This window comes from Mauremys mutica, chromosome 5, assembly GCF_020497125.1.
Source record: "Mauremys mutica isolate MM-2020 ecotype Southern chromosome 5, ASM2049712v1, whole genome shotgun sequence".
NCBI lineage: Eukaryota > Metazoa > Chordata > Testudines > Geoemydidae > Mauremys > Mauremys mutica.
Window position 1 is genome coordinate 44,545,936 of NC_059076.1, and position 25,293 is coordinate 44,571,228.

General features: G+C 40.2%; 1 protein-coding gene across 7 annotated transcripts in view; it reads right to left on the reverse strand.

The window, feature by feature from the left end:
- The window catches only part of TNIP3 (TNFAIP3 interacting protein 3), a 118,749-nt gene that overhangs the window by 2,191 nt on the left and 91,265 nt on the right, over nucleotides 1-25,293 (reverse strand). For all 7 annotated transcript variants that reach the window (XM_045017362.1, XM_045017366.1, XM_045017368.1 and 4 more), the window contains 5 exons: nucleotides 20,210-20,329; nucleotides 16,715-16,840; nucleotides 15,124-15,177; nucleotides 13,926-14,084; nucleotides 10,364-10,424 (listed from right to left, as the gene is read on the reverse strand). In XM_045017362.1, the coding sequence (XP_044873297.1) occupies nucleotides 10,364-10,424; nucleotides 13,926-14,084; nucleotides 15,124-15,177; nucleotides 16,715-16,840; nucleotides 20,210-20,329 (520 nt within the window). The remainder of the gene's footprint in view (nucleotides 1-10,363; nucleotides 10,425-13,925; nucleotides 14,085-15,123; nucleotides 15,178-16,714; nucleotides 16,841-20,209; nucleotides 20,330-25,293) is intronic.

A 25,293-nucleotide genomic window follows, 5' to 3' on the forward strand; every position in this document is an offset into this window, starting at 1 on the left:
AGCAATCAATGACTCACGGTAAATTTCTGGAAAAGGTCTATTTAGGCCTAATTCGACATTGTCTAAAAGGCAGTTAGACTGCTGTGCTGGCCTGGGGCCCCCTCACACCTGACAATGCAAGATCAGGACCATAGAGATATTTTCTTCCCTTATTTTTTCTTACTGCGGACATTTGCCTAAACATACAATCCTGTGGCTAGATTCTGATCTCAGTTATACTGATATTGTCATAACTATAAACGGAGGGTAACAGCCCTCCTGTGAACAATACTATAAAATCCCTCCTGGCCCGAGACACCAAAATCCTTTTACCTGTAAAGGGTTAAGAAGCTCAGGTAACCTGGCTGACACCTGACCCAAAGGACCAATAAGGGGACAAGATACTTTCAAATCTTGGTGGGAGGGAAGGCTTTTGTTTGTGTGCTCTTTGGTTTTGGGGGTTGTTCGCTCTTGGGACTAGGAGGGACCAGACAACAATCCATGCTCTCCAAATCTTTCTGAACAAGTCTCTCATATTTCAAACTTGTAAGTAACAGCCAGGCAAGGCGTGTTAGGTTTATCTTTGTTTTCTCAACTTGTAAATGTTCCTTTTGCTAGAGTGTTTACCTCTGTTTGCTGTAACTTTGAACCTAAGGATAGAGGGGGTTCTTCTGGAACTCTTTGAATCTAATTACCCTGTAAAGTTTTTCCATCCTGATTTTACAGAAATGATTTTTACCTTCTTTCTTTAATTGAAAGCCTTCTTTTTAAGAACCTGATTGATTTTTCCTTGTTTTAAGATTCAAGGGGGTTGGATCTGGACTCACCAGAAAATTGGTGGAGAAGTCTCTCAAGGCTACCCAGGGAAGGGTTATAGTACTTGGGAGGGAGATATTCTGGGGGGGGAGGTAGACAGAGTTTCCCAAATAACTCATAAATAATTTGGGTGGTGGCAGCAAAACCAGATCTCAGCTGGTAGTTAAGCTTAGAGGTTCTCATGCAGGTCCCCACATCTGTACCCTAGAGTTCAGAGTGGGGAAGGAACCTTGACAGATATAAATCAGTGTTACTCCAAATCTGTATTTGTATAGAGAGCTGAATCCCAAGTCGTAACACTGTAACATCAGCACTGACTGTTATAGAAATGAATTTATCACAAGAAGGAATGATAATTTCAGGTAAGAAGCTAGCAGTAGGACTGATTCTCCACGGCCCGGGGACTTTTGTAGTCATTTTACACCTGTTCAAGTGAACAGAAAACCCTACCAAATCAGAATGGTAGTATTTTGAACAGGTATAACTAACTATACAAGGTACAAGGCAGTGGGGAATTAAGTTCACTGTTTTCATGTTAACATCCTCAGAAATAAAAAAAAAAAGGAAAGGTAAAAAAACCAAGATAATGTTATAAGCAGAACTATTTCTAAAAAAAAGATTTTTCAAAGGTGCCTGTAAAGTGTCAGTATCTGTAACTTTTTAAAAAGTTATTGAAAAAATTATAATGGGAGAGCTAGATTCTCAGTGCTTCGTGCAGAACTGAGGTGTTGATGGCCTCAAGCCACCTTTGGTCTCTCTAGATCAGGGGTCGGCAACCTTTCGGAAGTGGTGTGCCGAGTCTTCATTTATTCACTCTAATTTAAGGTTTCACGTGCCAGTAATACATTTTAAGATTTTTAGAAGGTCTCTTTCTATAAGTCTATAATATATAACTAAACTATTGTTGTATGTAAAGTAAATAAGGTTTTTAAAATGTTTAAGAAGCTTCATTTAAAACTAAACTAAAATGCAGAGTCCCCCGGACCAGTGGCCAGGACCCGGCAGTGTGAGTGCCACTGAAAATCAGCTCGCATGCCGCCTTCTGCACCCATGTCATAGGTTGCCTACCCCTGATCTAGATCCTAATAACTGCTGGGGACCACTTCAGTTCCTGGCATAAATTAGAACAGCACAGAGGTGTCCCTCAAAAGGGACAGTCCAGCAGTTGAGAATCAGCCAAGTGCAAGGGCATTCCAGGTATGTTCCCTACATAGATGGTCAGGAATGGGTGATGTTCAGCTGCCACAATTTAAGAATTACCTTTACACAAGAAGAATCTCCTGTCAACTGGTTAATTTGGCTTTCTGGCTGCTTTGCAGCCGTGCAAAGCAATTGGCATTGGAGTCTAAATCTGGCCCACAGTAGTTTGTGTTTCAAAAATGCACTGCAGTGAAAACAGACAAAGGGAACTGAGCCCTCACTTAAGCAGGAATAGTGTATTTTTGATAGACTAAAGTAATAAACACAATACTTTCAAAGTTGGTGCATCTATATTAGTGAACAAATAGCATGGAACTAATTTTGCATCGCCTTCAGATAATGGATGAGAAAGAAGGAATTTCCACATGGCAAACGAATGTTTCATGAAACCAACAGGAAAGAATCTAATTAATTAACATCTGTGTATTTACAGTATGTTACTGAAATACCAGTATTACCACGGCCATATGAACTCACAATGTAAACCAGAGAAAACCAAGTTACTATTAAATGCCTTGATATCTTCCCAGTGTCTTCAATCTTGTTTAATATTAGCTTATCAATGCATCTGAAGCTATTTAAAATAGCCGGGACCATTTATTGACAGCAAAAGCAGGAAATGAGTACATATTGGAACATCCTGTTGCGGGGGTGGGATTGTTAGCGTTTAAAGCCATGCTACTGTTTAAATTTCGTATCATACTTTCTCAGTGGTCATCTCCAACTGGTATTCAGCTGAAACAATATGGAATTTTCTGTGATCTTAAGTTGAAGGTAGATTTTGAAACCAAAATTAGAAAATGAAAACTTCTGACATTTCAGGAAACAGAAATTGTAGGCCATTCTGAATGTGTTTATGGTTTGCATTATAGTGGGAGAAAGTATTATTAGAGCAGAATTTCTAAAAATGTTTGAAAGAGCTAAACATGGGGTAAATTGTCAAATCCTTAGTTTCCCACGTGAAGACCAGCTCATGAATATGTCCTGGTTCGCTGGAAGAGCTTCAAGCTTTATAAAGGCCAACTTTGAAATACTTGTGCAGTTTCAAATATGCATGCATGTAAACACACCTTGGGCCGGTCAATAATTTCCCATTAAAACGGTTTTCAGCACTTTCCATGGAAAGTGTTGACTTTTCATTGAAAAAACCAAAACTTTGTTTTCAGGTTTTCATTTTTTCTCTGAAAAGTTGTAATTTTCAACAGAAAAAAATCCATTCTCCCACCAGCTCTAATTATAATATTAGTAGCAGAAGAATGTGTATGTTAAAGGCAACATTGGCTCCTGAGAATGAGAGGTGACACTACACTAGGGATACCTGGACACATCTTGCCTCTATAGATGTTCAGATGTCCTGCCACATTTGTGAAATGGTGTACCTAGAGTTCCACAGGCTGAACTCTGCTTACCCCATCTAGGCCTACTTAGCACCATTAGCTGACCGCTCCCATTCTTCCTAGGATCTTGCAACTAAATCAGTACTGCCCACTAAGCAGGGAGTTAGATGAGGAAGGACTCATTTTATCCTCTTCCTGTGCCTAAGCCAGGCCTGATTTGACCCCAAATTAAAATATATAATGAATATATAAACATTAGGACTAAGAGTTCACGTATTTAGATCAGGGATTTTGAAGGGATAAGTGTGGTTCTTGAATACATCTACTGGGGGACCACTAGTTATTTCTGCCAAAATCAAAAACCCCCAAGATGCATCTTGGAAGCAAAAGAGACAACACATGCCAGCAGCAAGGACACATGAGCTCCGAGAAATAAAACCTCTTTTCCAGAGAAATCTTTATGAAAAGAGGGTTCAGGGAAAGTCTCCAAAACCAATTTTTTTCCCAACCATCTTTTCAATTTTGCAGTTAGATAAGGAAGGAAGCCAGCTCCACCTGCTAAATAAACTCCAATTAAATACACTTGCTGGAATTCTTTATCCTTTACCCCTAAAGCAAATAAAAACAAATTCCAAGAACACTGAGTGATATAGCACATAAAGCAGGTTTAGGAACTGGTGCCACACAAGGGAAGCATGAACATTAGAGCAAGGCTAGACTGCAAGCAAGTGAGGAAAAGCCTCAGACTTGAGATCCAGCACAAATCCAGGCACAAAGTAAAAAGAGGAGGGGCCAGGTTCAGCCCTGCTGGAAGCAGGTGCAGCTCCATTAGAGTCAGGCCACTGCTATGCTTGCTCCCTTCCACCTCCCCTGCACGCTGTCCTTCCCTGGACCCAAATCTGTCCTCTCCTCCACCTTTATATATTGGCCTTTTCCCTCTTTCAACCAACTGATTTATTTCCCCTCCGGTTTTTCCCCATCTATAACATTGCATTATCAGGAGGAGAAAGATGCACAGGCCTAAAGGGGAGGCAAGTTGCAGAACAGGCCAGCTCTCTTCCTACCCATACTCCCAGTACCCATCCTTTCCACTTTCCTCTAGTCACCCTGCTTTTCTTACTCTGCTCTGGAGACTGGCTTTTGGATCAGAGGCTCTTATTAAATGGTCTCTTGCTGGCAACCTGATCCCGTATTGCCCACTTTCTGGGCATAGGCTGCTAAAGGCATGTCTCTGCAGGCACAGAACACAGCACACAAAAGAGGAAGAGCTGTGCTCTGCAATCCCCCACATTGATTTATGCCCTCAGACAAAATGAGCTTCACTAAGGGGTTTTAATAAGATATGATGTACACCTTTATGGATATGAATGGGAAGAAAATCTTATTGTCTTAGAACCAATAACCATGAGTGCAGCCCATACCTTTCCACTTGCAACTAGCTGTTTTAATAGTCCTGGATTCAGTTTTGATCCCACTGGTAAGACCCCTGGAGGTTAATCACTTAGGTTCCTGTGGACATAGAGCATGTTTCCTCCCAAAGGGCACATTCATGGCCTCATGACTTTACCCTGGGGTACAGCCTGGTGTTTCTTACCAGACCACTAGCAGCAACAAGGGTCTCCTTTAAGAAATGCTGCCCTGCAAATGTGCAAGGGCTTGGAATACACTGAGTCATTAAACACACCATAAAAGGAGAAACACATTTAATGTACATTTTTAAAATTAGGCTTCAAGTGGTTAAACTGTTTCCATAGCCTGCAGCTAGAGGCAGCCTATGCAGTCACCTGGCTCCTAAGCTTTTCTGGAGGATACATTTTTCCTAACCTCTAGGGCCTATTAAAACAATTTCTGGGTGAGTGACTATTTGTTAATATCTAAGTTAAACTCCCTAAAGCTGCAGACACAATTTTACAAAGTAACTGGAATGTTCTGTAGTAGGTAGACTGAAGCAAAAAAAAATACAAACTGGCTATACACGGTTACACATAAATACACCTTATAAACCCAGTGTCACTGTTTAGGAATCTGCAGCACTGTAGTCCAGATCAAATTTTCATGAGACAAGTGAAGCCCTTTGAATAACTGAGGGTGGAGATAATCAAGTATGCTGCTGCTGCTGCAGACTTCAAAATCTGCATTCAGATTCTCCCAAATGAGTTCAGCTTTCTAAGGCGGACGACAGCTCTCCCCAGTCACAGCCAGCCAGCTTGGTGCTGCTCTGGGGACAACTGGCTAGACAAGACAGCTTCATGCACTGTAGCTCTTAAGCATTTAAGGACTAAGGCATATACAGCCAGCCAATCAACTTCCTCCAGGCCAGCTGGCTCAGCAGGACTAAGCTTTATGTACTGAAGTCCTTAAGGACTGCAGAGCATACAGACGGACTGACAGCTTACCCAAGACCAACTAGTTCAGCAGATTGCAGTAGCATTAAGGATCAACAGGCACTTTACAGTATAGCCAAATCTCACTTATGTGAAACACCCTGTTATGTGAAACAGTTGGGGAATACAACGCTGATTAAATAAACAGGAGGTTCACGATAACCGAGGTTCAATAATCAAAGCTCTGTCCGTTTGTAAATCCCCAACTGTAAAGTCATATTTCACTGCAGAAATTTGAAATACAGCTGACATTGGGGCTGTTGTGCTTTTTAAAATGCCACTGCCTTTAGTGTCACAACTCAGGGTTATAAACAAAAAGTAAGAATTTCTAGTTAAACAAAAATGTGAAAATTGTTTGTCTTGAACATTACCCTTGTTTGGTTTATTCTGGTTTTGGAGGGAAAGCTTTTTCAAGAAGAAATGGGTAGGAGAAATTTTTCCCTCTTTAACTCCTTGTTTTCCTATTCCCCCTTGCACTTCCCCTCACCTCCCACCCATCCTTTGCTCTGAGGAAGGCATTCATTACCATTAAAACTAGAAAGGGTCCAAATCAAAACCCCAGGTCCAAACCACCACAGTCTTTGGGAAAGTTCAGCTCTGGAGCCAAATGTTGAAGATTAGATCTATGTGTAAGTAAGTGATCCTCTGCCAACTGCACAAAAAAAGGGTCACGGTGCCTGGGGATGAGGGGGAAAATAAACAAAGCAAAAAAACCCAACAAAACAGGAAAATGAGGAAAGAAGGGAAGGAAAAAAGATGCTGCTCCATATTTCTGCAGGTCATTAAAATATTTCAGGGATGATTCTGGTTTCTGTGGAATTTTCCTTTTCCTAATTTCACGACATTTTTCTATTTCAAGTTATACTTCTTGATACTTCACCTAATAAGTCCTCTCAACCCTCCCCGGTTGGTGTTAATTAACTTCAAATATTAAATGTATTATTTATTTTAATAACACCCCAAATTTGCAAGGTATCTCTTAACAGATATGATGAGGAAGTCCTGGTCCTGTTGAAGAATGGGAAAGCTCCTATTTACTTCAGTAGAGCTAGAATTTCACCATGGTCATGGACAGGACAGGACCCAGGGATTAACAAGACAGTAAGGAGAAGTAGCGCAGGAACAACCCCTCTAAGATTATGTTGTTACTTAGCAATAGAAGGTTTTTTCCCGTGGAGACAACAGAAGTTTCTTGCAGACTTTTGCAGAAGCAGCTGGTCGTTAAGGAAGTATTTAAAACAAGAAAGAAAATAAAAGCTTTGCAGACTAGCTCAGAAAAGGGGTTCCATACACAGGGGGAAATAAAGGATGTGCCCATGAGAAGCAGAAAAACGTGGTGTCGAGGCACCACTGGCAGAGTCGTGTGGATGGGTGCAGGGAGGGAGTGGCAGCAATGTGAAAAGAGGCTCGGTTAGATACATAGACTATTAAGTATATCTTCATTCAAAATTGCTTAGCCAAGCTATACATATTTAGTTCTTTTAATCTTTCCCTACAGGACAGTCTCTCCAGTAACACAATGCCCAGAACTGAGTGAGCACAATACTCCAGGTGTGGTTGTACAGGCTACTACCTCCCAGCTCTGCGATGTATGCCTTTGCAATTGCAGGAGCCTTATAGCAAACTATGCCTACAGGATACTTGGTGTTAACATTTAGGGTCTGGTCCAAAGTCCACTGAAGTCAATATAAAGACTCCCATTGATTTCAGTACAGAGCTGGGCAAAGTTTTTCAGCTGAATGTTTGGGTTTGAGGGGGGGGGGATTAAAAAAATGGAGATTTGGCTACATCGAAACATTTTACAATTTTATGTTGCTTTCACCAAGCTGATGGTTTTAAGAAAAGAAAAAATATCCAAAAGAGTAGAAACATGTCAACATTTTCAAAATGAAATGTTTTGATTTTTCAGGTCAAAAGCACCTTTCGTTTAGACATTTCCTTCAATTTTATTTAAAAAAACCCACAAACACAAAACCAAAAAAAGCTCAAAATCTAAATAAAACTTTTTGGTCAACCCAAAGTAAAATTTTTTAGACTTTTCAATTTACCAAACATTGTGAAAAAATGTTGGTTTTGGATCAACCTGAAACTTATTCTATTTTTGATTTTTCATAACCGTCACTGAATGGAAAAATCCATTCTTTATGTTGCTCTGCTTCGATGGTTTGTGGATCAGAATCTTATAGTATGTTTTATATCACACTGTCTAGAGTCATATTTATACAGAGTACACACTTATATGACAGAAATCCTTTGTTTGTCAATCAAACTCATGTAAAGTACAAATTATGTGCAGATATAGTAGCACCAGCGACTACAATAAATACTTGTTTACGGATTCATTTTACTTGTGTGCAAGTCATGACATTAAAATATATGGGCCACGTCGTGTAGTTGATGCTTGAATAAACTTCCCCTTAATGACAATGGAAATATTGCTTAGGTAAAGAAGACTAAAGGATTTGGCTGTACTATAACATCAATCCAGTGATAGATTCTTTATGGGGTGGGGGGAAAAACTGCCTTGTGATATCACAGACTGATTTGTTGTCTTGTTTAATTTTTTTTTTTTTTTTTTTACAGCACCATACTTAAGCACTAATTCAGGAGAAAATCATGAACATTTAATAGCCAGTTTATTATCTAACTGGGCATATATTCAAGCTAAGATAAATGATCCTTCTCAAATTCTGCTAGCTACACTATGACTGACTGTACAAACATTATTGTAGTTAGAGCTGGCCCAAAAGAAGAGAAGACAGAGGCGGAAAGTTGTGAACATTTCCTAGTTTCCTCAGGTTTCTTCTCCCCCACCCCCATTTATTTTTGGAATTTCAACATTCAAAGTCTTGCCAAAACTCAAAAAAATGTCAATTAGCTTCAACGTTAGTCACGCTTGTTATGAAGTAAAATCAGTTTTTAATAAGCGTACTCAAAATCTGGGACTTCCTTAAGGTTAATGGCTAATTTTTGACTAGTAAAAACAACATACCACCCCCAAAGGCTCAGTGTAGCCCTTTCTACACTCAACATCATTTGTCTATGTTACGGATTCATTATATAATATGGGCCAAAATTACATCGCCTGGGTTCCTGTAGCTGGGGGTAGAAAAGGAGGGAAAGTGAAAACTCTTTGTAAGTTTCAACTCCTTGAGTTTCCAACTGTCTAGCTGAAGGGTGTGGCCTTGGCCCCTGTCCACCACCACAGAGAGCTTGGCTTTAAAAGAACATTTTAAACATGGGAGAGTCAGAAGCAAACTCAAGGAGATATAAAGGGAGAAATAGGCACAAGAGGGGTATTACTCAGACCCTTTAATAGAGACAAACTACCATATAACTGCATCTGCAGTTACTCCCAACCTCCACTCTGATGTGTTCACAACGTGGAGGGCATGGGTATGACACCATCAACATTCTTTTGTGCAGTAAATTCCCATGGGTTTAAAGGGAAGAAGCCATAAAATAACGTCATCTTCCTGGTGTCTGCCCTGGGCCCAGCATTCCCTCCCACCCCACCAGAACCTCAGGCTGCCTCATTCTTTAAGGGACTAGTCCATACATTTTAAAGGATAGTGCTATTTTCATGTACTGCATCTCCTACATGTAACTGCTGGAGAAGAAATGGCCAGATAGCTTCCCATTTGGATGCTGCACAAGATAGCCTCAATAACAACTCCTTATCACTATATACAGTATCCACACCCACTACAGAATGATACGTATGGTGATACCATGCAATACCTAGCATTATACATTTAACTTCATAACTCAGGAGAGCATAAGTCACTTGAAAGGTCATCTAGAAGAAAGAGAGATTAGAGTACCACAAGACCCAAAACCCTGGCTGACACCAAAATCCCCAAACTGGAGAGGAGGAGAAGTTTCCAAAGAGAAGAGGAAGGAAAAGGGACTTGGGATTCAAAACAATATCCTTTCCCCTGCTTCCCCACCCCAGTATCTATAATGGTCGGAACCAAAATCCATACGCCCACAACTTTGTGTTATTTCAAACCTGGATCCTAATTTTGCATAGCAAACCTAATCTTTTGTAAATAATGTGTATGCTCATTTGTCTCCAAGAGTCATTAATAATTGATACTGCCTTAGTACCTAGCATCTTTAACCATTCAGGGCACAGTTCTAGGCCTCTAGATTCCTGATTTTGTGCATCAGTTGATGTTAACAATGTCTCTGTCACTCAATCCAACAAGAAGCGGCATTTCAATTTGCATCTTTTCTACGGAGTAGGGAAAAAAATTGTTAACAGGGATAACTGCTAAAACTTGTTCCATTTCTCACCCCGTCTTCAGCATTATTCTTATCTAGTCTCGACGGGGGCACCAGAAGCTCTAAAGGCCAACTCAGAATAGCCTCTCTTTAAAGATTATTACTGGGAGTTCAGTGGGGCATCTATACAATTCTGTAACATACATTATAAAAGAGATGTTTTAAGGATCACAATGAAGTTGAAACCTATATCACAGATGGCACCCCAGTAGAACCTACAACTTCTGTCTTATATATCAACTGCAGCCTTATAAAGTAGAGCCTTGGAGTAAGAATGCACTATCTACATATGAAAGTTTACTAAAAAGGCCTCATTAAAAAAGTGAATTCACAGCATGTTCAGTACAGCTGTTGTCTTACCATTTGCCTTGTGCTGCACATCTGGCGGAAACTGGTCCGGAACATACCATTGATAGTCTGGCTGCATAGAACAATAAAACATTATTACAGCAATATGGACTTCATAGACACTTCAAACAAAAGAATAGTGGTATGTTAAAATATAATTATGCTGTGAAGCTTTTTATTAGTCATACAAAAGTAATTTACCAAAAAACAAAAAAATAAAAAACTTAGATTTGGCTCAAAATTTCTACTGATTGAGCTTTTCAGCTTGTTTTCTTTTTCTAACATGTGTTTGAATTCTGTGAACAGTATAAACCTTTCTAAATGCCACAAATCAAAGCCAACATTAGTAACATCAATCAGATTTTCAACAATCTTATGAACACTGTAGATAGGGAGTGAGAAGACAGAGACAAATGAAATGGACCTGAAGGCATTATAAACATTTGCATTTTTAACTAGGACCAATGCAAGCAGTTAAGAAGCTAAGAGAATGGCATGCTTTGACATAGCAGGTGAAGCTGTTCCAATGTGAAAGCGTGCAAAGTTTGTCAGCATTCGTTTTCAACACCCTTCATCTCAAAAGTGCATTCACCTGTCCTCCCATAGAGTTAGATGAAGGTATCAATCACATTAGATAGCATCATGTGCCACCTTGAATATGCTGTAGGACAGGGAAATTATTTTTAAAAAACATTTTTTTTCTTGTAAAAGCAGCAAAGAATCCTGTGGCACCTTATAGACTAACTGCCACAGGATTCTTTGCTGCTTTTACAGATCCAGACTAACACGGCTACCCCTCTGATAATTTTTTTCTTCTTTCTATAAGAGGACAATACCAAGATGGGGGTCCTGGTCCATAACTTGGGCTCCTAGGCATCATGGTAATACAAACAAATAAGACGATGATATTGCCTGGAAATTCCTCCACATTTCTCATAGGAGAAGGAAATTTTTTTTTTATGTTCTATTGCCAAATGTGGAAAATAACTACCAGTCTATTTGATTCTGAAAGACCATTTTATAAAATTGTTTTTTTCTCATTAGGACTCAGCCCTCATATACATTTGAGCACTTCCAAAAAACACTTTAACCTCAGTTGGAGTAGTGTCAGGCTTTCTATCTAGCTTCAGACAAATAAGGAAGCCTATGAAATGCCATACATCACCACCCTCAATTCATTAATTGGATGGGAGAATTCTATGGTCCCTGTTTTGCAGAAATCCCTCTGGCAAAATTCCCATTATCACTTAAAGAATTCCAATTTATCCATCCTCACTGGGAAGACACTTCACTGATTTCAGTAGGAGTTTTGCCTAAGTTAGAACTGCAAGATTGGACTGTTGTTATGGATGATGGCTAAGGTCAGTAAAATGTAAATCCTTTTGTAGTTATGTAACATTATTCAAAAGTGACCATAAGCCTAAGGAAAATGAAGTCTTACTACAATTGGAAGTTCTATACTTTACACAAGAATTACTAATTTGAGCCAAAGCACATATGTAAACACTTAACTTTAAGCACATGAACAGTCCCATCAACTTCAAGAAGTTAAGCTTGTGCTTAAGTGTTTTGCTCTATTCAATTCATAATAAACATGCAGTTCTTTAATTCATTACTACTTTTCTCTCTCATACTACAGTCTTGAAAGAAATCCAAGGACAGAAGAGAGATACATTTCAAGTCAAACTAAATATAAAAGTTTCCTTAAAAATTTTCAATAGAAACAAAAAGCGAGATGCAGAAAAGGTGAAAATTCAGAAGCACAGGGTCAATGCACAGTACTACATTTGTTAAATCAAGACACTCATTAAATCCTAACACATTTTTTCTTTACTGACAAATTGCTCAGGGAGCTAAAGAGCTAAGAGCAACACTATGCTCACATAAGAAAATAACTTCAAAGAAAACTCAAAAAACAAGTTTGGGAACTTCAAAGCAACAATCAGAAATGGACTGCACTTCCTCTGCACTCCTTTAGGAATGGCAAAATTTATAAACCCAGAGAGTCCTTCTGGTACAATTAGAAACACAGATGATGAAAGCTCAAGGAGGAAATTCAAAATAATCTGGGACTGATTCCAAACTGCTGTGAGAAACATTTTACAATATTTCAGACTCTGATAAACAAAATAAGTGTATTTCTAACACAAAAATTACCTGCTTGCCCACAATTTTCCTCAGATTTCTTAAGTTTGAAAGCATAAAAACACATTTTGCAAAGTTAAGCTAAGCCTGAATAATTAACACATTTAATACGTAACATTATATGCATAAATATAGGATTTAAAAATTAGTAGGTTCTTATTTTAATTTTTTGTTTAAAGTATAATTTATTATTGTTTTACAATAAAATAAGCTTGCCTGAAAAATGACAAATTTTCATAAATCATTTAGGGCCATTTTCTACTACCTTTACTCATGTTGAGTAATACCTTACTCCTCTAGTAGTCCCATTTAAACACGGCTATCCTGGAGCAAGATATTACTAAATATGTGTCAAGATGTCAAAATTTGGCCCTTAGGGCTTTATAGCATAGTTATGTATCTTGCTACTAGTTCATCAATTTGCATAGAAATGTTTGCATGCTACATAGAGAGGATATGATAGTGCAGTATTGTACATTACTCATGAATGACAAAACCATACGAGAGTCAAGCAGGTTTTCCAAATAAATATGGTGATTCACTACATACGACAGGAAAATTTGACATCATATTCAACAAATATTTATTTAGGCTAACTCCTGCTTTCACACAAGTCAAGAAAATAATCACACTGATTTTAACAGGACTAGCATTTGGACCTTTGTTGTCACTATTATTTATTTTGAATGCCCAGAGACATGCTACGTATCTTATGGAACAAATCCATGTTTATGAATACAGGTTAACCATGCTGCACTGTAGAAATGAGACATGACCTGTGATGAGATTCTGAGTTGATCTAAATAATAGTGTAAAAGTCTAATCAAACTTCATGCGTAAAATTTATTTTCAATATTATTAGATATTTTCTAATTAAATCAAATGTAAAATAACCCCCCTTTTTCTTAGGAACATTATATATAAAATGTATTTATAAAGGTTTTAATTATTTCTCTCTATTCAGAGAAAGCATAAATTGTACAAAACCCACAAGGGTCAGTTTTAATGAGATCAAGTTGGTGAAATATGGAAGTATGTCAGAGATCTGCTCAGGACAGCACTTGAGATGAAGCAGAGGCAGGGGAGAAAAGATGTCTGTTAGCCTTTGGGTCCTACAGAGACTGATCTCGCCCTCAGCACCATTCGGGCACACTCAAGAAATCCCTGCAAGGACTTTCCCTCCCCTTTAAGCCCACTTCTGCAGATTTTCCAAAGGAGGCAGGAAAGTGGGACCAGAGTTACAAATTTAACATGAAAAATTATAGGAGAAAACAGAAACATCAAAGAGAGAGAAAATGAAATGGATTGAGAGACAACCAAGCTAGCTGAAGAAGAGGGTGGAATGAATCACTGAAAGGATCACAGTTCTCATGTAAGGTTGCCATGTTCTAAGATCTGCAAAATGATAATTGACAGAAGTCCTACTCACAGGGTGCTGTTGCTGATCATACATGCCCCGTGATGACATTTGTACTCGAGGGTCTTGGTAGTGGAGAACTAATCCACAGTTTCCATAGTTAACACAAGGTGGAAGAAACATCTGAGGCAGGAAGCAGCACTTCTCAGATGGCACAGGAAGGTCTTTTGTCTGTAGGAAAAAATTATTTTTAAAAAAAAAAAATACCATGCTCCTAGCTGAACCTGTGGGTCAAACAGAATGCCAATACAAATTAACCACTGAACATTAATAGTGAAGAAGGGTCCAGACCCATAATTGGCTACAAGGCTTCTAATTTAACCTATTCTGAATGTTGATAAACAAATAAATCTCTCTTGATACAGCATCTTCCGCACATCCTGCCAAGGACCATCGAAATTTTTCTGTTGGATGAAGTATTTGATACCTACACCTTGCAAGCACTGTTTTCTGGCACCAAATGACATTTTTATCTCATGTAGTAGCACTCACTGTTCAACCAATACTAACCACATGCAGACTTGCTTAACATGGAACCGGGTTAATAAATAATATGGATAGTAATGAGCCAAATCTTGAGATCCTCACAGCTTTTGCTCTGTTGTTGCTTGGGCTTTACTGAAGCCCAATGAAATCAATGGAAATATGCTTTGGTATATGGGGGGGGGGGGAGCGGGAAGCAAAAGCTGGAGTCAGCACCTCACAAATTGGCCCAATCAAATAAATACTTTGCACTGATATACTTAGAACTTGTCATGAACCTTCACAAATATCATCAAATCAATCACAAACCCTTTATTGAATGAATTTGGGCCAGAGTTAATACAGTGAAACATACTTATAGAAGGGCTTACAGGGTACACAGGCATTGTGCTGAGCCTCTGCAAATCCCTAGTGAACTCCGATGTAGTGAAACTTGCTCAATGGATCGCATGCCTGTGGCAACCTCCATATATTTAGAGAAAGTTTTCTATGGGGAACAATGAGTTTATTATTATAGAATGCTTTCAGAGCTGATCCTGCAGCCCTTACTCTCATGTATAGTCCCACTGACTTTGGTGGCACAACACAGTTAAGAGCTGAAGGATCTGGCCCTTAAGGAGGAGAGATGAGTAGTTTAGAAGTAGGGATTTACTCTACCAGTTCACAGAAGCCTTGAAACATTTAATGTAAATGCAAAACACAAGGTATTGAAGAGGTGCACACACACCTGTTGCTTTAATTGCTTCTCTAGAAGTTCTTTTTCTTGCCAACATGCTTTTATCTGTGGAGAAATCAAAATTTCACTTTGATAAATCAACCATCTTGACTGCCTGTCCCAAAGCTGCTTCCAACACAACTGTCAGTTAATCACAGAAGACTCCAAGCATTATACACACACTGGTGCTCCTACAGCACTGGGGCTGGAACAACTCCCACGTATGTGCATGTTATGATGGGTCATGAGCCATCTACAAGAAACTACTTTGTGTGTGCATGACACAGAACGCCTCTGCTATCCCTGGAGAGGAGTAGGTGGTTCCCCTTCTCCCCCCACATATTGGTGTTTTAGAGTGATCTCCCAACACTGAAATGAAGGGCTGTCACACCCTCCTATGACCACTGGAAGGAAACTCTGTGCAGCCACTTCTACTCCTTGGCTGGACTCTACCACAGCACAGATATCAATGAGAGAAATGGCTTTAAAACCACCTGAACTCTTTAAAACATTCCCAAGCTGATTAAAATGTCATTCATCCACAGAAATACCCCATGTCTACTGAGTGGGTAACATACTAAGGATGTCTATGCTATTCCCGTGTGCTTGAATGCCCTGGATGGCACTACTTGTAGCATCACTAACAAATGAAATGCCGCCTTCTGTGCCATACAACTTTAATAATATTCTCTCATTTGGGCCTTATTCTGTGCAATACAGAATACCTGCTGGGAGGTGCTAAATGCCCTCAACTCCCAATGAAGCTAATGGGAGCCATGGGCACTCAACACCTCTCCAGGAGGCACTCAAGTACCTTATGGGGTATCAATCCCTTGCTTCTTATGCTACAGTAAAATCCAGTGTCTACAGTACTGCTTTGTGGGTTGGTTAAGAATCAGCTAATACTTTTGTGGTTAAATCAGGAAGTCCAGAGGGATGATAGTACAGCAGAGTACATTCCATAATGACTTGCCACTTATTGCAAAATGTTGCTCAACTTTTGTCACAGAGAAGTCTTGCGATTTCATTATTTTTTAGAGGAGATTGTGAAAGCTCAATATTTTGTACGTGCCATGATTTCATTTCAGCTTCTCCCATCTCAGAACATTGACATCACACTGGAGATAAAAAAAGATTTCCCAACCAATGGAACGACTCCGTTCAGACTGCTCAATTAATCTGAACTAGGACAAATTCTGCTCTGGAGTAACACCACCGTCTCAGACAGTTACAGGTCACTGTAACAGAGCAGGACTTGGTGCCACACATATTTTATTTCCAGGTTTGGGGATGAGGCTGTGTTTCTTATATCAAGTGCACGCCAACAAAACAAATAAAAAAGGGAAAGACAAAAGAACTGTGGTTTAAGAGATATTGAACAGCCTTTTTAATAGACACTCCATCTACTTAATTTAGAAGAAGTCTCTAATCATTTCTCATCTCTTTACAACATTTCTTCAGAATGATTTCATCCCACGTGGTGACTTCAAATAAAATCCAATGTCAATTAAAGGAAGTCAAAAAGTCTTGGGCTGTATGGTAAGTGAGAAAATAAAAATAAAATGCACATGTGCTGGCAATGGCAACTTTCTTTAAATCATACCTGAGAATTTAGCTTGTTCAGTTCGGACTGTGATCTTTCATTAAGTTTTTGCAGTGCTTCTTTCTCTTCATTAAGTCTTTCTCGGTCAGATCTCTCCTTTTTAAAGTCTTCTTCATATATCTGTACCTGAAATTATTAATATTATTTATGAAATGTATTGTGGTAGTGCTACAGTGATCCAAGATTTCCATTACTCTTATTTTGTTTTTTAAACACATTCCAAACATGTACAGAATTCATCCTAAGAGGGAATTCTCACTGGAATTCTACAACCATGATCATTTCCTGTGTCATTTTTACAAATTAACCGACAAGCAACTGCTAATTTACAGAGCACTTTTTAGACTGATCCCTTCTATTATACATCTACTTTCAACATTTTTTCCTATGCTTTTCCTAGCTTTAGTCTGTTTATCTGCATGTGATCCCACTCACAAATAATTCACAATCTCAGTATTTGTGGAATATTGCTATATTTGAATGGCTTGCTCGGGGACTGCCTTAGATGTGATTAGCACTAAGATTCCAAATATTAAGGGCGTGGATTCTTCAAGATGATCCAAATGCTGGTTTAAGATACAAATATTTTACATTTTCCCCATTTTCCAACCAGCTGTAATGATTAGCATCTTCAGCGTCCACTGCTGGATCTGCTGGTTTTTACCTTGCAGGTGGTATTCAGGACCTTGCAAGGGATAGTCCCTGAAATGCTAACATGAGGATATATAAAACTGAGCTTATCACTCAAACAGAATGACAAGCCAGAGGTAAGCTGGGACCTATGAAGCATCTCAATGATCCCTTACCTGATGCACCATGAATTAAAAATGTCTTTGCTATTAACCGGTCAGCATTTTTATACATGCAGCACCTACGTCACAAGTTAATATTACTGCTGTTTCTCTGGTTCAGTGAAGAAATGCCATCAACTGAACCCGAGAAAATGAAACAAGGTAACTTGTAAATCACTATCTACATTACTTATATATAGCTGGCAACATCGGCAATGCTCTTTAGACACTTCTGCCAGTGCATGTAGGCCTATCGGTTCTCTTCCTGCATAAATCTATGCATAAAAGGCCTTTTCAGAGTGTCAGCTCCACCACATTGTCCCCTCAAGGAGGCATGCCCAATGTCAGCTTGTAACACCTTGGGAGCGGGCACAGTCAATAGTTCCTGCAGAGAGTCATGTCCTATATGTTTCAGCACATCTACGAACAACCATCACCCCTCCACAGCACCAGCTGTATAGCAATCCGTCCTGTCACGCTCACCCTGACAGCCAGGTAACCACATGATCTGTTAAAACTCTGGGAGAGCAGATTGTGCTACAGTTCACCGTGGAGTGACTTATGATGCCCCTTTGCATTATAAGTTCTGATGCCCTGAAGAAGAGGGGGGGTGTTACATAGACTGTGTATCCCCCCCCCCCACCTCCCTGCTTCTCCCTTTTCCTTTTCCCCTCCCCTCTTGTGTAGCCCTTCTGTCCCAGCCAGTGATGGGCCAAAGATGGCTAAGCAATGGAGATATGCTATCATATAGATGTCAATCCCCTATTCTCCGCCACACAAGTCTTCTCTTCCCCTTCATGTTGTGTAAGGTCCAGAATGACTATACTGATGTCTACAACTGGAAACATATATTAATAAAACTGACCGGCTACATTTCAATTCCCCAGGAGGATTTTGAGAAATGGTGTACGCTATTATATTGTCTAGCAGAATGAAATAACTCATTACAGCACAATGAAGTACAAGATTCTGCTCCCCAGCATGTGGCATACATTATATTAGAGAGTCGAGTCTGGCTCAACTGGTCAAACGTGACAGAAACAAGTATTTTATCCCATGTATCTTCTGATCACGTCTATTCGTGTTTCAATAACTTTGCCTAATACTGTACAGGATGACAGACCTAAAACTTAAAAATATAAGTACTTTTCAGGTGAGTTTAAACTGACCTGTTCCTAGATAGAGAGAAAACAAACCAAAAAAAATCATATCCACGCCTCAAAATAATGATTGTAATACTGATAACCTCCAGCTTCTCTGACAACAGAGTTTTCCACAAGTTGAGGACTTCAATAGCTCAGACATAGGTCAGGGGTTTGTTACAGGAGTGGGTGGGTGAGATTCTGTGGCCTGCGTTGTGCAGGAGGTCAGACTAGAAGATCATAATGATCCCTTCTGACCTTAAAGTCTATGAGTTTTCTCTGCAGCCAGTATGCAGGTTGTGATTTGTGTCTGCCTGTGCTACATCATTCTTCTGAGAGACTGGAACAGGATTCTTATATAATTCAATACAGTGCCAGCTCACAAGAATGCAGGAGATCAATATCAGACTAACCAATAACTCTTGAAATATATAATTCATTATAGTAAAATTTAGCCCTGTACAGATAGCTAGCACAATGCCTATGACCTTCTTATATCCCACATAAGCCCTATGTGATTTTTAAGTCAGGGATCGGCAACCTCTGGCATGTGGCTCACCAGAGTAAGCACCCTAGTGGGCCCGGTCAGTTTTTTTACCTGCCGCATCTCCCACTGGCCACGGTTCACTGTCCCAAGCCAATGGGGGCTGCGGGAAGCGGTGCGGGGTGAGGGATGTGCTGGCTGCAGCTTCCCGCCACTCCCATTGGCCCAGGACAGCGAACCACGGACAGTAGGCGCTGCGATTGGCCGAACCTGCTGATGCAGCATGTAAACTGGCCCAGCCCACCAGGGTGTTTACCCTGGCGAGCAGCGTGCCAGAGGCTGCCGACCCCTGTTTTAAGTGATGCTGTGAGGGATTGCAGATCTCAAACCTGGGCCTGCAGGTCCCCAAGCAGTGCCCAGACAGCAGCCACTAACTGACAGCTCTCCAGAACTAGCAGGAATGGGGGCTAACAGGACTCTGGACCACTAGAGGCTCTGCCCATGAAGCTCCTGATTGGAGCAGATGTCCAGCTCCAGCAATTGGCCCAGACACATGACTTAAGCCAGAAGGACCATAGAAAGTTGTCTGAGCAACTGAGAAAACTCCTGATCTGCTGCTGAACTGAACCCTAACTCTTGACTCTGGTATGACCCTGGCATTGTTCCCTGACTCTGGTCTGATCCTTGATACTACGCTCTGATTTTGGCTTCAGCTTGACCCTTCGCACAGCTCTCTGATTAGGACTCCAGTCGTGACCCTCAGTGTGACTCCAGATACTGATTCTGACTCTGACTTTGGTTTCTGGCTTCTGACCCCGGTTCTGACCACTAGGTCTAACTGCCCACATCCCCGTCCCCACAGGGTCATAGACCTTGTGCTGGTCCTCAGGACTGAATTGCATCCTATGACAATGCATACCACTGTGATAACAGGATCTTAGAAGCATCATTTTATCTGGACTAAAGCCAGACTGCTTCCTCCTTTCAAAATCAGGATAACAAGTTAACCAGAACAGGAGAAAGGGGGGGAAATAGTACAGTGTTAAACTCAGTCAGCCTGACTTCCAGGCATTCTCACCTGCTGTCTGAGAACTTCCAGTTGGGTCCTCATCTCTTCATGGCTGCAGCTCCTGTCAGACTTATCCAAATGAGGCACAAAAACGGACAGGTGTTGCTTTTGCAGTGCATCCAGAAGGGCCTGCAACAACAGGGATTCACCACATTAAATGAATTCCTTTTTAATCATTACAACGTTGGCATCTCTGACTGAATAGATTCAAGCAAGTCATGACTTGCCTTTGACTGCATTTATAATTGTCACAGAGTTCATGTGGTATATAAACTGTGCGACTAATATTTAATTACCAAAATTTTCAAAGTGACCATATTCCGGCTTCTAGGTTTGGGACACTATCATTCCATGAGACTCAGTGCTTAGATTGCATACATAAGTAGCATTTGCACTTGCAAATCAAGCCATTGCAGGTCCATCCAATTTACATTTACCAATGCCTTTGCCTGTGAAAAATCAAAGTTTTGGAAAGCCCAGAAAAACTTCTAGGAAAAAAATGTAGGTTCCTAAAGATGGGTTCCCAAAACTAAAGATTTTTTTAAAAAAAATTTAGCCATTATCTAGCAAATAATGGCTACAGCAGGGACTGAACCAAAGACCTTTAAGCACTGAAAGTGCACATTTCTACTGCATGAGTTCAAAATCCTTCAGCTCTTGGCATGCAGGAGGTTGCATAGTCCATATGGCCAGCCACTAGAGGGAGTCATGATTACACATACTACATCATTGTATTACTGTTGATCTGCTTTTCAGTCCAACCCTGCTATGATACTTTGCATTACTTTCTTTACATTAGCAGCAAAGAATCCTGTGGCATCTTATAGACTAACAGACGTTTTGCAACATGAGCTTTCGTGGGTGAATACCCACTTCTTCGGATGCAAGTGGTGGAAATTTCCTGGGGCAGGTATATATAAGCAAGCAAGAAGCAAGCTAGAGATAGTATCAGAGGGGTAGCCGTGTTAGTCTGGTTCTGTAGAAGCAGCAAAGAATCCTGTGGCACCTTATAGACTAACAGATGTTTTTGCAGCATGAGCTTTCGTGGGTGAATACCCACTTCTTCGGATGCAAGTAGTCTGATTTGTGTCCATTTATCCTTTTCCTTAGAGACTGTCCAGTTTGGACAGTTTGGACAGTCTCTAAGGAAAAGGATAAATGGACACAAATCAGACATTAGGAATGGCAATATACAAAAACCTGTAGGAGAACACTTCAACCTCCCTGGCCACACAATAGCAGATCTTAAGGTGGCCATCCTACAGCAAAAAAACTTTAGGACCAGACTTCAAAGAGAAACTGCTGAGCTCCAGTTCATCTGCAAATTTGACACCATCAGCTCAGGACTAAACAAAGACTGTGAATGGCTTGCTTTAACCTTTTTTAAGCTTTTTTAAGAACCAGTTTCTCCTCCCTTGGTTTTCACACCTCAACTGCTAGAACAGGGCCTCATCCACCCTGATTGATCTAACCTCGTTATCTCTAGCTTGCTTCTTGCTTGCTTATATATACCTGCCCCAGGAAATTTCCACCACTTGCATCCGAAGAAGTGGGTATTCACCCACGAAAGCTCATGCTGCAAAACGTCTGTTAGTCTATAAGGTGCCACAGGATTCTTTGCTGCTTCTACAGAACCAGACTAACACGGCTACCCCTCTGATACTTTCTTTACCATTAAGCTTTACATTATATTTTGAGATTACTGTATTCCAGTTATTCATGGGTTTGGAATCATCTTAAAACTATTGCTTCTCCTCACTCTCTATAACCTATCACCAGGTAACAAATGTCACGTTCCTTTATTATTCTGACATAGCCATTTGGTGTCGTCCCATCTCAACCTCTGTCAAGGAGACCATGGCTGTCTCAACATTATGCATTTTTAAAAGATATAATTCCTGGTAATTGTTTCAGACTCCTCTCCTTGTCTGAACTGTTTAGAGTTACCATCAAACAGCCAACTATTAAAAGGCTCCCAAGGAGTTCATAGAGGAACCACTCCCTGATGTGGATGTCACTGAATTTTCTCCGAATGCCCAATAGAGTCCATCTGAAGTGATCTCCTGTTGGCCAGCTCCCATACAAGGTCATAAGGGAGGGACGACCGATTTAGAGAGACAGAGGGTGGGCAGAGCAGGAGTTACAAGGAGTTCCAAAAGCATAGATGGCCACAGTAACCCGAAGGTTAATATTATGTGCCTTGTCTTCCATGAAATAGTGACAGTAAAATTATAGTTATAACCTATAGCCTCCCAAGGAGGAAACTGAAAGAGGAGAGAGGATTTATAATCTAAACCAAAATGCTGAGCTACCTTGAGTACTGTCCCAATAGTTGTGCCATTTGAGAGGCACATATATGTGCAGAGTTGTGTAAATAAGGCTGGATCTACAGATGAGATAGTATAAAAATACATGCAGCTGGTCAACTTGTAGATTCTCTGTATTGTATCAAACTTAGTGGGGGCAGCCTGCCCCTCTGAGTTACAGTTATTCTGGACCATTCTATTCTGAAATGATATTTCACTACCGTGTACAAGTAATAAAATTAATGGAGAGCCAAATATCTACAGCAACCCCCACCCGGACCGGAGCAGTATGTCCTAATTCTCTGAAAGTGTATCTTAGTATACACTCCTGTTAAAATAAAATTTAATTACGAGTTGGGGATGGAAGAGGGAGGCAGGGAAGAGATTTTGTAAAGCTTAATGGGATCACAACACATTTGAAAGCTAAAACACTCTCCTGGTCTGTTCCCAGTCAAACCCGTTCTTTTACATATGATTGTTAAATATAGCTGCTTGGGATGAATGTGAATGAAATCTGGTTTTATTTTCCCCCCCCCACCCATGTGGTATACACCTGTGCCTTGATGACAATATACTTGCACACAGTGGTTCAGGCCCTCTGATTCAAAGATGATAAATTCATGGTGGCTAAGTCCATAAATGGCTATTAGCCAGGATGGGTAAGAATGGTGTCCCTAGCCTCTGTTCGTCAGAGGATGGAGATGGATGGCAGGAGAGAGATCACTTGATCATTGCCTGTTAGGTTCACTCCCTCAGGGGCACCTGGCATTGGCCACTGTCGGTAGACAGATACTGGGCTAGATGGACCTTTGGTCTGACCCGGTACGGCCTTTCTTATGTTCTTATGTTATGTTCTTATGAGCCTATTTCATTGTTCCTTGATGAGGTATTGTTTCCTCATTTTCTCTGATTTTTTTCACTCCTTTTAAAAATCAGTCACCAAGCTTATAAAGCTTATTTGTCATATCTATTTTAACTCTGCTGACTTTATATACACCTTTAAAAAAAAACTTCGATTAGTTTCTTAGGTGGCAACAATTCCAAAATACTTTATGTCACAGATCTGTGCTAGTTCCAGATCATCTCACCACAAACACAGGTGGAAGTAGAGGAGATTAATTGGAAGAACGGTGAATTTTCCTAGTATATCAGAATTAGTGACACATCTGTGCTGTAAATAATTTTGTGCTGATCCAGTAGGAGAATTCACAGATTATTCTTTGGCCCTCAACAGTTCTCATTTTTATAGTACCTGGAGAGGAGGAGGGTGGGAGAAATCTACTGTTTATGTATTAAGCTACAGTCTAAGATATGCAGCAACACTACTTCTCAAGCCATCTGGAAGAATTGTTTTTATGCTGTATGCAAAATAAGTCTGTGCTTTTTATCAATGTCTTTATTTCTAATTATGAACAGTTGCCAATTCTTGTGATTTTAGAACAAATCTCATGATATTGGGTGCTTTTCTTAAAGGCCCAGCTCCTGGAGTCATGTGATGATGTGAGAATCTCAGCTTTCCCCCCACCCCCACAAGTTTCTAGACATCATTGTGTGGAGAAAAAGCTGGGAAATGTGAACTCTAAAGGCTTAAAAAACATAAAATGAATACAAAACATTTATTTTTAAAATCTCATTATTTTGGGGCAGTCGAACTCAATTTTTGAATACATGGGGCTGGCAATACTGTGGACAACAGTTTCTATGTGCACTAGTGAAATAGTTATAGAAGAACCCAAATACCAAGTAAACCAGAAAGAACAATTCTCTCTTGCACTCAACAAGTTCTGTATTATAGAGCAACAGGTATCTCACTGGCAGCACAGCTCTTCCCAAATGAGAATATTTTCCTCCCTCCTCCTCAGTCCCAACCACACTACAAGACCCTAGCAAAACAGAACAATATGTTCCAGTAAATTATTTTATGAATAGGCCTTCGGAGCTAAAGTCACACAAAGTTCCTGTGCAAGTCCGGTCAATGCATTTTGGAGACAGCTAGAGAAACCACAAGTTCAGTCGAATTCTTTTACAAGGCAACATGCATTTTCCTTGCTTTGAATTTAGCCTATGCATCATTCAAAGTTACGTCACAGTAATTTTTAAGAGCAGCATATTTCCTCAGGAAGCTTTTGTGGTTTACCAAGAGGTACATTGTTAGAAAACACATCTTGCTTTCTGTGATCTCTTGATTCAACGTTTACTACATTTACCCCTTTTTAAAAACAGCATTTCACTGGGCGCTGTCTGGTGGAAAGGATTTGGATTCTGAGCTGTAAGGCAAGAGAAGGAAGGTCGTTGGGTGCCAAGAAAAAAAGTCTGTGGTGAAATCTTGTCCCGAAGTAAAAAAGAGCTTTGCCATTGACTTCAATTGGAGACAGGATTTTACCCTATAAAGCTGAGCAGGAAATGGAGTAATGTTGCAAGGAGAATGGGATTATGTCTGGGGCAACATGGGTTAGGGATCAGAGGAGAGAGTGGAAGGAAGAGACTGCCGATGTCAGATAGAAGAATTTGAGAAATGAACATTGCTGAGGCAAGAGGATGACTAGGAACCCACAAGGGGCTTGAGTTAGGTTGGGAATCTGAAGCACAGAAGAGTGTGCGTGAGAAGCCAAAGCTTCCTCCAAAGTTGGCCTATAGGAAATTTATATTCCCCTTCTTAGTGCAACTGTTTGTAAACAGCAGCTGGCTGTAAGAATGGGCTCAGATAATCCCTCTCCCGTCTCCACTAACCATAACTCATCACACTAAGGCACACAGATTAGTAGTGATCAGGGTTCCATTGCTATG